Here is a 15424-nt window from a genome sequence, read left to right as displayed (position 1 = left end):
GGCTGGTAGCCCAACACGCATTGAAATGGTGACATGTTCGTGGAGGAGTGGTGGAGTGAGTTCTGAGCCACCTCCGCCCATGGGACGTACCTCGCCCATTCTCCTGGTCGGTCCTGGCAATACGACCGCAGAAACCTACCCACCTCATGGTTCCCTCTCTCTACCTGCCCATTACTCTCGGGGTGATAACCCGAGGTCAGGCTGACCGAGACGCCCAGACGTTCCATAAACGCCCTCCAAACTCGGGACGTGAACTGGGGACCCCGATCAGAAACGATGTCCTCAGGCACCCCGTAGTGGCGGAAGACGTGAGTGAATAGGGCCTCCGCAGTCTGTAGGGCCGTAGGGAGACCGGACAACGGGAGAAGACGGCAGGACTTAGAGAACCAGGATCGACCAGGATCGTGGTGTTCCCCTGAGACGGAGGAAGATCGGTAAGAAAGTCCACCGACAGATGAGACCAAGGCCGTTGTGGAACGGGGAGGGGCTGTAAAGTCCCTCTAGGCAAGTGCCTAGGAGCCTTACTCTGAGCGCACACCGAACAGGAGGAGACATATAGCCTCATGTCCTTAGCTAAGGTGGGCCACCAGTACTTCCCCCTAAGACCCCGCACTGTCCTCGCAATGCCAGGATGACCCGAAGAGGGTAGAGTATGAGCCCACCGAATCAATTGATCACGGACACCAAGCGGCACATACTTCAGACCTGTAGGACACTGAGGAGGCGCAGGTTCCAAACGTAGTGCCCGCTCAATGTCCGCGTCCACCTCCCATAACCTCCGGTGCCACCAGCCTTAGAGCTGGAAGGATGGGAGCAGGATCGATGGACCGATCCTCAGTGTCATAGAGACGGGACAGCGCGTGGGCCTTCGTGTTGAGGGAACACGTTCTATAAGAGATAGTAAACCTAAATCTAGTGAAAAACATGGCCCACCTTGCCTGACGAGGATTCAGCCTCCTTGCTGCCTGGATGTACTCCAGATTGCGGTGGTCAGTCCAGATGAGAAAAGGGTGCTTGGCCCCCTCAAGCCAGTGTCTCCACACCTTCAGGGCTTTGACCACAGCTAACAACTCCCGGGCCCCCACATCATTGTTCCGCTCCGCCGGACCGAGCTTTTTCGAAAAGAAAGCGCATGGGCGGAGCTTCGGTGGCGTACCCGAGCGTTGTGATAGCACGGCTCCAACCCCAGCCTCGGACTCCTCCACCTCCACTATGAACACCAAAGAGGGGTCCGGATGCGCCAACACGGGAGCATCGGTAAACAGCGCCTTCAACCGATTGAAAGCTCTGTCCGCCTCTGCCGACCACCGTAAGCGCGTGAGGTAATAGGAGAAGTGAGGGAGGTAATAGGAGCCGCCACTTGGCCAAAACCCCGGTTAAACCTCCGGTAGTAATTGGCCCTAAAAAACGCTGCACCTCCTTTACCGTGGTCGGAGTCGGCCAATTACGCATGGCCTTAACGCGGTCACACTCCATCACCACACCCGAGGTGGAAATGCGATAACCCAGGAAGGAAACGGCTCGTTTGGAAAACACACATTTCTCAGCCTTAACGTCCAGGTCATGCTCCAGCAGTCGCCCAAGTACCTTGCGCACCAGGGACACATGCGAGAGGCGCGTGTGGCGGAATAGATCAGGATATCATCAATATACACCACCACACCCTGCCCGTGCAGGTCCCTGAGAATCTCGTCTACAAAGGATTGAAAGACGGCTGGAGCATTCTTTAACCCATACGGCATGACGAGGTACTTATAGTGGCCTGATGTGGTACTAAACGCGGTTTTCCACTCATCTCCCTCCCGAATACGCACCAGATCATACGCGCTCCTGACGTCCAGCTTTGTGAAAAAACGCGCTCCGTGAAATGATTCAACCGCCGTAGCAATGAGAGGTAGCGGGTAACTAAACCCCACTGTGATGGAATTGAGACCTCGATAATCAATGCACAGACGCCTCCTTTTTCTTCACAAAAAAGAAACTCAAGGAGGCGGGTGACATGGAGGGCCAAATGTACCCCTGTCTCAGAGATTCCGTGACATATGTCTCCATAGCTAGCGTCTCCTCCTGTGACAATGGGTACACGTGACTCCTGGGAAGTGCAGCATTTTCCTGGAGGTTTATCATGCAATCCCCTCGTCGATGAGGTGGTAATTTAGTCGCCCTCTTCTTACAGAAGGCTATAGCCAAATTGGCATATTCTGAGGGAATACGCACAGTGGAAACCTGGTCTGGACTCTCCACCGACGTGGCACCGATGGAAACTCCTACACACCTACCTGAACACTCCTCTGACCACCCCTGGAGAGCCCCCTGTTTCCATGAAAACCTGGGATTGTGACTTGCCAGCCAGGGAATCCCCAGTACCACCGGAAACGCAGGTGAATCGATAAGGAAGAGACTAATCCGCTCCCTATGATCCCCCTGCGTTACCATGTCCAGTGGAACCGTGGCCTCCCTGACCAGCCCTGACCCAAACGGTCGGCTATCTAAGGAGTGCACGGGGAAGGGAGGATCTATCGGCACCAGCGGAACCCCCAACCTACGGGCGAGTCCGCGATCCATAAAGTTCCCAGCTGCGCCTGAATCGACTAGCGCCTCATTACCAGCTTAAATAGCCCTACTCAAAGCCAAACTAGAAACAGGTGAAACCAATAAGAACAAACCAACTGAAAAGGGAAAAGGGGATCGGTGGCAGCTAGTAGACCGGTGAGGACGACCGCCGAACGTTGACCGAACAGGAAGAGGAACCGCCTTCGGTGGGATTCGTGACAATGATAATGTTTTTATCTCCCAAATGATGCAGAGAAATCTTAGTACTTCTCACCCTGGGACACAGACACAAGGCAAGTAGTTGACTTTAATGATTGCATGTTTTTTTTTATCATAGGCAGTTGACAAAAAAGTAATTAGTTCTGATTGTCAAACTAACTGTCTAAGCCTAGTTCTGGAATAAAAAACACTTCTCCTCATTAAAAAAATTAATAAATGCGAATTTCGTCTTGAGGGCGTGGTTTGATATGGGTGTTTGCTATATCGTTTCCTATATCGTATTCTGGAAGTTATCATTGTTTGTTCCTCTTCACTCACCGTAGTTGCGATATATCCCAAAACAGCCACCGTACTATGACTTTGGCTAAAGAAATAAATTCTGTTTGATTCTAACATTATCTCATGAATGTGAGGATGTTTGAGTTGGAAAAACACAAGCTGTTTATAAAGAACAGGTCCCGTTCTTTCAACATTACATTGGCGACAATGTCTTGTATGCATTGTTGTCTCATGTAAAGAAGTCAGAGGTGCTGCGTGCTAATGTAGTTCTGCTATCTGTAAAGAAATGGCCAGACTGTAGGTTGATTCTGTTGCTACGATTGGTTAGCGCACTGCTGTTTTTCCGTTCACCCGTATTACATACTCTGATCATTCATATGGGTGTTGTCAGCTGTTCCATGTTAGTGGGCAAGTGGGCATAATTGTGGACATGACTGAAATCCAAACCCTATCCTCAAATGTACAAGGACACTGGCAAATCTCAGTTTTGAAAAATACTGACTTTATAACAAATGTATCCTGTTGGCACTCGAATAGATGTTTCTGACTAATATTGATGCCACATCGGCCGTTTTCAATCAGAGAAGTTGTTTTTTGGGTTCAGCTCCTCTTTTAACTGTATGGGAAAGCAACCAGATTAACACTGTCAAAAGCCAAGTAGGTTTTATTTATGGTCAAATCTGGAGTGTTAAGGGCTTTTTACACCTGAAATACTAAATGAGTCAGCGATCCACTTTTCCTTATGGAAATCCCCTTTTCCTATTATCTGCATGTTCACTCAGCAATATACAGTACGTCTAGTATCTTCCCAGTGTTATTCCACAATGTTAGCCTACATAAACCTACTTAGATAAAACAACAGAGGTACATTAAAAGTGTATCATGGATCCATGTGTTGAGTTTCATAACCGTACCTCCTTCTAAAGTGAATGCTTATAGCTTGCTCCTAATGAATATTCCTGAAACTGCAATTTAGTAAAGAAATTACATTTATTCCATGTTGCAGCTTTGTAAAAACATAATCAGATTAACTGATAGAATCAAGAAAACACGTTTTGATTAATTTTATTTTTCAGGGACCCCATGGATTCCCTGGACCAAAGGTAAATCCAAACAAGACAATTGAAAAGACAGCTTGCTTTTGCTTTTATTAATAATGCATGCATGCCCCACATTCAAATGTTAAAAGTAGTTTTTGTACCATCATCTTTGAAATGCAAGAGAAAGGCCATAATGTATTATTCCAGCCCAGGTGCAATTTAGATTTTGGCCACTAGATGGCATCAGTGCATGTGCAAACTTTTAGACTGATCCAATGAACCATTGTATTTATGTTCAAAATGTTGTATCAAGACTGCCCAAATGTGCCTAATTTGTTAATTAATAACTTTTCATGTTGAAAATTGTGCACTCTCCTCAAACAGTAGCATGGTATTATTTCACTGTGATAGCTACTGTAAATTGGACAGTGCAGTTAGATTAACAAGAATATGTCAATATCAGATATGTCTATGTCCTGGGAAATGTTCTTGTTACTTACAACCTCATGCTAATCACATTAGCCTACGCTAGCTCAACCGTCCCGTGGAAGGGACACTGATCCTTATTAATGCCTTATTATACCTTTCCTTGTTAGGTACTGATATAAACAGTATACCATGCTGCAAATTCCAATGTTCTGCCCAGAAATTTGGGCTGTTTGTTGGGTGAATACAAAGTTTCCACCATATTGATTTCAATAATTCAGTTGTATAAGATCAGCCACTGGTTTGAGGGGGCAGGAATTAGGCATGTTTTGCATATTTAAACTTGGCCCAAGTCCAAATCTTTCCACTCCAATCAGTTTTTTGTAATTCTACCCAAAAAGTTGTCTGGAGAAAATTATATTTGGAACATTAGTTGAATTTTTAAAATGATTTTTTAACCTTTATTTTATCAGGGAGCTTCATTGAGACCAAGGACTCTTTCTAGGGAGCCCTGCATGAAAACAATTTATACAATTTACAACAGTTAAACATACAACGTAATAAAAGCATAACATGCTACAATCAATTTAAGAAGGAAACACATTCCTCAACAATGTGGTCCTCCATTAACAAATCCAACTGCCCTAGAGGCACCAGAGCAGCATGGTGTGGAGAGCTCTGCAGTTATTACAGTGCATTCCGACTCCTTGACTTTTTCCAAATGTTATGTTACAGCCTTATTCTAAAATGTATTAAATGAATTATGTTTCTCATCAATCTTCACACAATAGCTCATAATGAGAAAGCGAAAACAGGTTTTTAGAATTTTATTTACATAAGTATTCAGACCCCTTGCTATGAGATTCGAAATTGAGCTCAGGTGCATTCTGTTTCCATTGTTCATCCTTGAGATGTTTTTAAAATTTGATTGAGGTCCACTTGTGGTAAATTCAATTGATTGGACATGATTTGGAAAGATATACACCTGTCTATATAAGGTCCAACAGTTGACAGTGCATGTCAAAGCAAAAACCAAGCCATGAGGTTGAAGGAATTGTCCGTAGAGCTCCAAGAGAGGATTGTGTCGAGGCACAGATCTGGGGAAGGGTACCAAAACATTTCTGCACCATTGAAAGTCCCCAAGAACACAGTGGCCTCCATTATTCTTAAATGGAAGAAGTTTGGAGCCACCAAGACTCTTCCTAGAGCTGGCCGCCCGGCCAAAATGAACAATCAGGGGAGAAGGGCCTTGATCAGGGAGGTGACGAAGAACACAATAGTCACTCTGACAGAGCTCCAGTTCCTCTGTGGAGATGGGAGAACCTTCCAGAAGGACAACCATCTCCAATCAGACCGTTATGGTGGAGAGGCCAGACAGAAGCCACTCCTCATTAAAAGGCACATGACAGCCCGCTTGGAGTTTGCCAAAAGGCACCTAAATCTGACAGAGCTCCAGAGTTCCTCTGTGGAGATTGGAGAACCTTGCCAAAAGTCACCTAAAGACTCTCAGACAATGAGAAACAAGATTGTGTGTGGATGTTTTTCAGCGGCAGGGAATGGGAAACTAGTCATGATCGTGGGAAAGATGAACAGAGCAAAGTACAGGCAGATCCTTGATGAAAACCTGCTCCAGAGCACGCAGGACCTCAGACTGGTGCGAAGGTTCACCCTCCAACAGGACAACGACCCTAAGCACACAGCCAAGAAAATGCAGGAGTGGCTTGAGTGGCCCAGCCAGAGCCCGGACTTGAACCCGATTGAACATCTCTTTTAGAGACCTGAAAATAGCTGTGCAGCAACGCTCCCCATCCATCCTGACAGAGCTTGAGAGGATCTGCAGAGAAGAATGGGAGAAACTCCCCAAATACAGGTGTGCCAAGCTTGTAGCCCCATACCCACGAAGACTCGAGGATGTAATCGCTGCTTCAACAAAGTACTGACTAAAGGGTCTGAATACTTATGTAAATGTCATGTTTCCGTTTTATTTTTGTTATACATTTGCAAAAATTTCAAAAATCCTGGTTTTGCTTTGTCATTATGGGGTATTGTGTGTAGATCAATGAGGGGGGAAAACTATTTAAACAATTTTAGAATAAGGCTGTAACCTAACAAAATGTTGAAACGGTCAAGGGGTCTGAATACTTTCTGAATGCTCTGTATGTGTTTACTGATTTCTGTCCATCAATGTATTTCCCATACCCTGCTCCTAAGCTTTGCCACTCTTCTTGCATTTAGGGGGAGGCTGGGAATCATGGTCTGAAGGGAGTGCGCGGGGGGTCAGGGTACAAGGGGGACAGAGGACCCCTGGGCCTCCCCGTAAGTACAACACAGTCCTCCATCCTGTGAAGTAATCTCACCACCCCAACCTTGTCCTCCATTTTCCACCCCAAAACCTTCTCATCTGCTTTCAGCTCCTGATCTACTTCCTGCTCTTTGTATGCATTCCTGCACAGCACATATTTATATGTCTCTTTTGTGTCTGTGTCAGTTTGTCTGTCTGTCTCCTCCTGTGTTCGTCTTTCTCTCTCTCATTCGCCTGCTTGTGCCGACAACATTTCAACCTCCCTGTGACGTTTTTTTGTATTTCCCCAATGTCTCAATAACGACGTTCAACAATGTGTCCGTTTCACTGTGTTCATCTCTTGTACTAATCCCGCCTTGTTCATGTCACTCATACCTCCATAACGGCACAGGGAGCCTCCGGCTTGGACGGCAAGCCAGGAATTAGGGTGAGTTTCATGTGACCCAGCTTCACCTCCCTAATCCCTCCACATGTATCCTGGAACCTATTTTTGAAAGCCTCCATCCACTGAATGGATATTCTGTTCCACTATCTTTGTAGACAAGAAAAGGTTATGTATACTGCTTTAATTCAATATTGAAAATGGAATTGCCCTCTTTTAAAGCCAACACAAATATTCAGAATGGCTTTCAATCTTAAAAGTTCAAAGCCCCCAGTTGCAGGAACAAGAGCGATAACTGCACTGAGTATACCAAACATTAGGAATACCTTCCTAATATTGAGTTGTACTCCCCTTTTGCCCTCAGAACAGCCTCAATTCATTGGGGCATGGACTCTACAAAGTGTTGAAAACTTTCAACAGGGATGCTAGCCCATGTTGACTCCAATGCTTTCCACAGTTGTGTCAGGTTGGCTGGATGTTCTTTGGGTGGTGGACCATTCTTGATACACACGGAAAACTGTTGAGCGTGAAAAACCTCAGCAGTGTTGCAATTGTTGACACAAACCAGTGCGCCTGGCACCTACTACCATACCCCCATTCAAAAGCACTTAAATATTTTGTCTTGCCCATTCACCCTCTAAATGGTACACGTCCACAATCCACGTCTCAATTGTCTCAAAGCTTAAAATGATTCTTTAACCTGTGTCCTCTATTTCAAGTGGATTTAACAAGTTACATCAATAAGAGATCATAGCTTTCACCTGGATTCACCTGGTCAGTCTATGTCATGGAAAGAGCAGGTGTTCGTAATGTTTTGTATACTCAGTGTATAATGATAGCAGGCATTTCAAGGTTCTTGATTGTCTGTCGATGAGTGTGCCATTAACACATCATTAACACTCACTCATACATTATTTGTTGTTTGTGTCCAGTGCATGAGAACAAGCAGTTGCTCTGTGTTATCAACTTGAATCATCCAATATAATATTGCATTTTGTCAAGCTGCAAAATACAATGCCCTATGTTCATTATTTGGAATGTGAAATTGGAGCTCACATTTCGGGTGGACCATAATCAACATTATGGTACATTATATGGGAATGTAGCCTGACCAAAGTGTGGTCTTACCTGGGGGTATTTCTTACCCTTGTCTCCACCTCTCTACAGGGTATGGACGGGCCTGTGGGTCCCTCCGGTCCAGCCGGGCCAAAGGGGGACATAGTAAGTAGTGTGTGATATATGATATTTGCAGAGTTATCTACCACAATAACTTTGATAGCCTTTTGGTAGATGTGTGTTATTAAAATGTGATGCCTATTTGTGCTTGTGTCAGGGTGAGAGAGGAGCTGCAGGTGAACCCGGGCCAAGGGGGCCTTATGGACTTCCTGTAAGTGTGCTCTGATAAAATCAAAAACCCCAGCCAACACGCCAATACAGTCCAAATAACAAACACAATCTTAATATCAGTCTCTCAAGTACATAACTAACTTAAGAATTTTTTATTTGGTGACAGAATTTGGCATTTACAAGAACTAACTTGAAATAGAATTTGACATTGTTTCAATACAATACAATTTGGTATTGTTTCAATACAATTCAATTATAGTTTCATGTATCTGAAAAGACTCTTACTCTATTCTGTGTTTACTTTTAGGGAGCGGCTGGAACACCTGGCCTTGATGTGAGTGAGGCAGTTCTGTCAGATTGTGATATCTGTAATTCCTATATCCAAAACTGTTTTTTATTCATTTCTTCTTCAAGATGAGAGTAATTTCATTTCACCATGAAAGTACGCAAGTATGCACTGTATCAAAGTACATTCTGCAAATATACTGGATGTGTAAGGCTGTCAAAAGTACACACATTTTCCCCATAATGCTCTCTCTGTATCCCCTTTTGTTCTCTCTGTATCTCTTTTACTGTCTCCCTCTCTATTTCCTCCTCTGTTCATCCTCTTGCTTTTCTAGGGAGTGTAACATTGTCATAGAGGGAACTGAACCTCCTTGGATGTTCTATCTATACTGTTCCTAGATCAGGTCTTATCAGATACACTACCCAGGACACCAGTATTGAACTAGAGTTGTTGCCAGGCTTAAGGGAAGAGACAGGCGACCTGGCGGAAAGAGGAGAAAAGGTAGATCTAGATATGCTACCTTAGGGAATGAATAGAAGATTTGGTGTCAATGGACAATGAGGGAAAGGAACTAAGCCTTGTAACTACAAAGTGGATTCAACAGTGAATACATATTGAAAATGTTATGTAACTTTAACTGAGTGGAGTGGACATATGATATTTGACATAGCTCGAGTGAAATTCATTGGGTTATTGATGACAAATTATAGGTCTCAGGATACTTTCATAGTAATAATGTGCTGTAGAAATTTGTATGAGCATTTGTATGAGTCATTATGAGGGTCATACCTACTGTACATATGTTAAATTAGATGAAAGTCCAATTAACTCTTAATTCCATTATCAATTCTCTCACTTTTGTGAAACACCATTGAATAATTTGTCATCTCATTTATCAAAACCATTTGAATTAAATCACATTTTGATGCCTCCGAAAACTGTGATTGAAATATATTGTAATATATATACTTACAGTGCCTTCGGAAAGTTTTCAGATCCATTGAATTTCTCTACATTTTGTTAGGTTACAGCCTTATTCTAAAATTGATTAAATAGTTTTTAGTTTCCTCATCAATTTATACACAATACCCCATAATGACACATTTTTGCTAATTTATTACAAATAAAAAAACAAATAAATATAATTTACATAAGTATTCAGACCCTTTACCCAGTACTCTGCAGATCCTCTCAAGCTCTGTCAGGTTAGATGGGGAGCGTTGCTGCACAGCTATTTTCAGGTCTCTCCAGAGATGTTCAATCGGGTTCAAGTCAGGGCTCTGGCTGGTCCACTCAAGGACATTCAGAGCCTTGTCCTGAAGCAACTCCTGCATTTTCTTGGCTGTGTGCTTAGGGTCGTTGTCCTGTTGGAAGGTGAACTTCGCCCCAGCATGAGGTCCTGAGCGCTCTGGAGCAGGTTTTCATCAAGGATCTCTCTGTGCTTTGCTCCGTTCATCTTTGCCTCGATCCTGTCACCCAGTCCCTGCCGCTGAAAAATATCCCCACAGCATGATGCTGCCCCCACCTGTGATGTGGTGAGGTTGGACCCAGGTGCAGAGAAGAGATCAGACAACAAAAGGGAAATCATAATGAGTAAAAAGGACACACCTGAGTGTCGTTAATGTTTCTAGGATGTCTCTGCGCTCTCCGGTGTTAAGTGGAACCATGACCGTAGCCCCCCCCCCCCCCCCCCCCCCTTCTAGGAGCGGCTCCATCCGCAGAGCCAGGGTGACCACCACATAGTTGGTTGAAGTCGCGAACCAGTCCCGGATCCAGGATGTCCCGGGCAGGCACCCTCGCCCGCATCCTCTGGGCCGTAGCCCTCCCAGTCCACAAGGTACTGCAGGGTACCTCGGACCCGACGAGCCTTCAACAGATGCCAGACAGTGTTGGCCGGGCGATCATCAACAAGTCGAGGGGGCGGAAGGTCAGGTTTGGGGGGAGAAAATGGACTGGTCCTTACCAGCTTGAGACGGGAGACATGGAAGGATGGACAGACCCTTATAGACCTGGAAAGCTGGAGATGATAGGTTTCCGGGTTGATGCGACTCAGGATCCTGAATGATCCTATGTAGCGTGGAGCGAGCTTCCGCGAGTCCATCTTTCAGGGAAGATCACAGGTGGACAGCCACACCTGTTGACCAGGTCGGAGGAGCCGAAGAGGCCTTCGGTACCGGTTTGCCTGGTGATGGTGTCAGGCAGAACAGCGGTGCCCCCGCTTTGACCTCTTGTTCAGGAAAGGGGGGGGGGGGGGGGGAATCCGAACTGACACTCGAACGCTCGACAGTCCAATGAATGAGTTTGGCAGTGTGTTGTGAGCATACTCTGCCCAGACTAGGAACTTGCTCCAGTTGTTGGCCTGGGCTGAGATGAAACAGCGGAGGAACTTCTCCAGTCCTGGTTGGCCCTCTCTGTTTGCCCATTCGACTATGGATCCCATGAACCCCAAGGGGAGACTGACGCCCCCAACAGGGAGCAGAAGGCTTTCCATTACCATGTGACGAACTGGGGCCCATGAACGGAGATAAAGTCCAGGGGAAGTCCGTGTAGTTGAAAGACATGGGTAATCATGAGATCAGCGGTCTCCTTCGTTGAGGGCAACTTGGGTAAGGCGATGAAATGGGCTACCTTGGAAAACCGATCGATGAGCACCAGGATAATGGTAAGCCCTTGGGATGGGGGTAACCGTGTGGTAAAATCTATGGACAGATGGGACCAGGGCCGGCTGCTGTGAAAGGACTGCCCTTGCTCCGGTGTCCGAGGCGTCCACCTCTACCACAAAGGGACAGTTACGATCAAGATGGACGAGGATGGGTCTGGTGGTGAAAGGTCCCTTCAGTCCTCCGAATGCCCTGTCAGCCTCAGGTGTTCAGCAAAAACAGTTCTGGGACTTGCGGGTTATGGCTGTGAATGGTGCTGCCACCGCACCAAAGTTGCGTATAAAACGGCTGTAAAGATTGGCAAACCCGAAGAACCGCTGGATTTGTTCGAGTGAGGCAGGACGGGGCCAGTCGGCGATGGCCCTCACCTTTACAGGGTCCATTTGGATGCCGGCGGTAGAGATAATGTGGCCCAGGAAAGAAACGTGGGATACATGGAACTCAACCTTCTCTATCTTGATGTATAGTTGACTTTGCAGGAGGTGTTTCAGGACTTGGCGGCCGTGCAGGATGTGTTTCGTAATGGTCTTGGAGAAGATCAGGATGTCGTTGAGGTAAACAAAGATGGAACGGTTCAACATATCCCTAAGCGTGTCATTGACCAATGCTTGGAAGACTGCCCGTGAGTTTGATGATCCGAAGGGCATGACTAAACACTCATAGAGGCCACTCAGGGTGTAAAGGCTGTCAGGGTGTCTTCCGTTTATTTCCCTCCCTGATTCTCACCAGATTGTAAGTGTTGCGGAGGTCCAGTTTGGTGAAGAATTAAGCCCCATGTGCCAACTCCAAGGAGTAGGGGGTAACGATCCTTAATCGTAATCCTGTTCAGCCTTCTGTAATCGATGCAGGGACACAGACCTTTATCCTTCTTTCCCATGAAGAAGAAGCCTGCACCCGCTGGGGATGTAGAGGAGCAAATGAAACCTGCCTGCGACCCCCGGATGTAATTGTCCGTGAATGCTGCTTCAGGGGTCGATAGGGAGTACAGGCGGCCTTGGGGAGGGGTGGGGCCGGGTAGGAGTTCTATGGCACAGTCGTACGGATGATGAGGATAGAGGGTGGCGGATTCCCTCTTACTGGAGCCCTCCTAGAGGTCGAAGTCCAGTGGTTCCCTAGCCAGTGGTACCCTAGGATAAGGTGGTTCTCGGGAGCAGTGATCAAAAGAAAACTAAGTGAGTGGTTTACCCCAACCTGCAGTAGAATGGGCTTGGTCTGATTTTCCACCTGGCCGGAGCCGATGGGGCGTCCATCGAGGGCTTGAATCTGCAGAGGGATGGGACATTCTTGGTCAAGTCTTGGTCAATGAAATTATCCGTGGAGTCCACGAAGGCTTGAATGTGATGCTGATGGTTGTCCCAATGGAGGGTTGCAGGTAATGTCAGCCGGTGACTGGGTAGCTGGGGTGTTACTGCACAGCTCGTCAGGGTCTCCCCTTGTCCTGACGAGCCACGGCGTTTCCTGTCAACTCTGGGCATGTAGAATGGAGAATGGCCGATACCTCCGCAGTAGAGGCAGCAGCCGTCGCGCATGGGCCTGTGTTAGGGGAATTTCATAATTTCTTTATGTGCTCATTAATTAAAATCACTCTGTCTGTTTCTAAGAATTTGTAAGATTCTTATTAGCATAAAATAGACAGGGACCAGTCTTATTAAAATTAGATAATAGTATTTATTCTCGGAGCGCGCTCCCATTGAACCACAAACAACAGTTTATGTACAAAATATGACGTCATTGGTTACAGAATGAAGCTCCTCCTCTTGACCAAGACAAAACAGGTTCAAAAGTTCATTCCAACTCACCAGCGCACACACATGACACACAATATAACTAGATTAACTGCTGAAGTTTCACCATAATTTATTACCACTTTAGCAGACAGCTCAAGATAATGGAAGACCTAGGGAGTCACTCGCTGCCTTATCTAAACATCCCAGGGCTAAGTTGAGTCGGTTCAACCATAGGTTAACAATCCTTTTTGCTTACTTAATAACCCACTGCCCATACCTCTCCAACTAAGTTGGAATGGTGCTTATTATGTTTTAATTACTCCTTGTTCATGCTACATAATCACTTCCTTATGAATTAACATTATTAATCAGATATAATAATACAGGGTAGAGTTCAATTAATTATAGTTTTATCTAAATGTAGACAATGTTTAGTCATTATTCATAAAATTCCTAACAGCCTGTCACGTTACTGTGGGCTCAGATGTGTGTGTCCCAGCTGCCTGGGCTCCTCAATGCTGGGCTCGGGGGTTTGGGGTGCTCTGAAAACCGGGATACGGGGGTGGTGTCAAAAAGGCACTGTCAAACATGTTCTCGGATGCGGTTGTCAACCCTGATGGCCAGCATTATCAGGGACTCGAGGTCTTATCCCAGTTCTCGAGCAACCAGTTCATCCTTGGAGTTAGACAGACCCTGGTGGAAAGCGGTGACCAGTGCCTCAGTATTCCACCCACTCTCGGCGGCAAGGGTGCGGAACTCAATGGAAAAGTCAACCACTGGTCTGGCCCCTTGGCGGAGGTTGAACAGTCAGCTTGCCGCTTCTCGTCTGCTGACTGGGTGGTAGTAGACTCATCGCAGCTCGGCAGTGAAGGCTAATATGGAGCTGCAGGATAGTGGCTGCAGTTCCCACACCTCCGTTGCCCATGCCAGGGCCTTGCCCAAGAGTAAAGAGATGATGTACTCGATCATGGCCGATCAGTGTGGAAAGAGGAGGACTGTAGCACAAATAACAGAGATCCCTGAGTGAGGAACCCCTTGCATCCTCCCGGGTGGCCGTCATACCACTCTGGGCCTGCGATCTTAGGTTCCCGTTGCAGGTTCCCTGAAGGAACTACAGTGATGCCTGTAGCACTGGGCTTTGAGACTTGGGCATTGGCTCCTCCTGGGTTAAGGATGGGCCATGGTTGGAGGGAATCAGTAAGTGCCCAGAAGGTCTCGCTGCTGACACAGCAGTGCTCCTTGTTGGGGTATAGCATTCTGGATCTGGTTGATCTCTGCTGGGTATATGTCTTGACAGAAGCTTGCTGTGACGTGGTGAGGTTGGACCTAGGTGCAGAGAAGAGACCAGACGAGGAATCATTGGTTAATAAGGATAAACGTAATACTTTACTGAGAAACGGTAGCCACAGGATAACAATACCTTTGAAAAACAATAAACACTAAGTCTCGAAAACTCACTCAGGAAATTAATGCATATGGTAAACAATTCAAGCTTCTGCAAAGGACAAAAGAAAACACACCTCTTTTCACAGGGAAATCAGCCTGAGTAAATAGGACACACCGTCGTTAATGTCTCTAGGACGGTCTCTGCCACTCTCTGGTGACAGGTGGAACCATGACACCACCATGCTTCACCGTAGGGATGGTGCCAGGTGTTCCCTAGAAGTGTCCCTTGACATTCAGGCCAAAGAGTTCAATCTTGGTTTCATCAGACCAGATAATCTTGTTCATCATGTTCTGAGAGTCTTTAGGTGCCTTTCGGCAAACTCCAAGCAGTCTGTCATTTTCCTTTTACTGAGGAGTGGCTTCTGTCTGGCTACTCTACCATAAAGACCTGATTGCTGCAGAGATGGTTGTCCTTCTGGAAGGTTCTCCCATCTCCAAAGAGCATCTCTGGAGCGCTGTCAGAGTGACCATCGCGTTGTTGGTCACCTACCTAACCAAGGCCCTTCTCCCCCGATTGCTCAGTTTGGCCGGACGGCCAGCTCTTGGAAGAGTCTTGGTGCCTCCAAACTTCTTCCATTTAAGAATTATGGAGGTCACTGTTCTTGGGGACCTTAAATGCTGCAGAAATGTTTTGGTACCCTTCCCTAGATCTGTGCCTCGACACAATCCTGTCTTGGAGCTCTATGGAAAATTAATTCGACCTCATGGCTTGGTTTTTGCTCTGACTAGCATTGTGTCATAACTCTCCTGTGAAGAT

At 46.3% G+C, this 15424-nt stretch overlaps 1 protein-coding gene across 6 annotated transcripts in view; it reads left to right on the top strand.

Moving 5' to 3' along the window:
* Positions 1 to 15424, top strand: part of LOC129865654 (collagen alpha-1(XXV) chain-like) — a 315129-nt gene that overhangs the window by 289386 nt on the left and 10319 nt on the right. For all 6 annotated transcript variants that reach the window (XM_055938597.1, XM_055938596.1, XM_055938594.1 and 3 more), the window contains 6 exons: positions 4128 to 4154; positions 6753 to 6833; positions 7211 to 7246; positions 8369 to 8422; positions 8535 to 8588; positions 8856 to 8882. In XM_055938597.1, coding sequence (XP_055794572.1) covers positions 4128 to 4154; positions 6753 to 6833; positions 7211 to 7246; positions 8369 to 8422; positions 8535 to 8588; positions 8856 to 8882 — 279 coding nt within the window. The remainder of the gene's footprint in view (positions 1 to 4127; positions 4155 to 6752; positions 6834 to 7210; positions 7247 to 8368; positions 8423 to 8534; positions 8589 to 8855; positions 8883 to 15424) is intronic.

Source organism: Salvelinus fontinalis, chromosome 11 (assembly GCF_029448725.1).
Source record: "Salvelinus fontinalis isolate EN_2023a chromosome 11, ASM2944872v1, whole genome shotgun sequence".
NCBI lineage: Eukaryota > Metazoa > Chordata > Actinopteri > Salmoniformes > Salmonidae > Salvelinus > Salvelinus fontinalis.
This window is presented reverse-complemented; position numbering and strand designations above follow the sequence as displayed.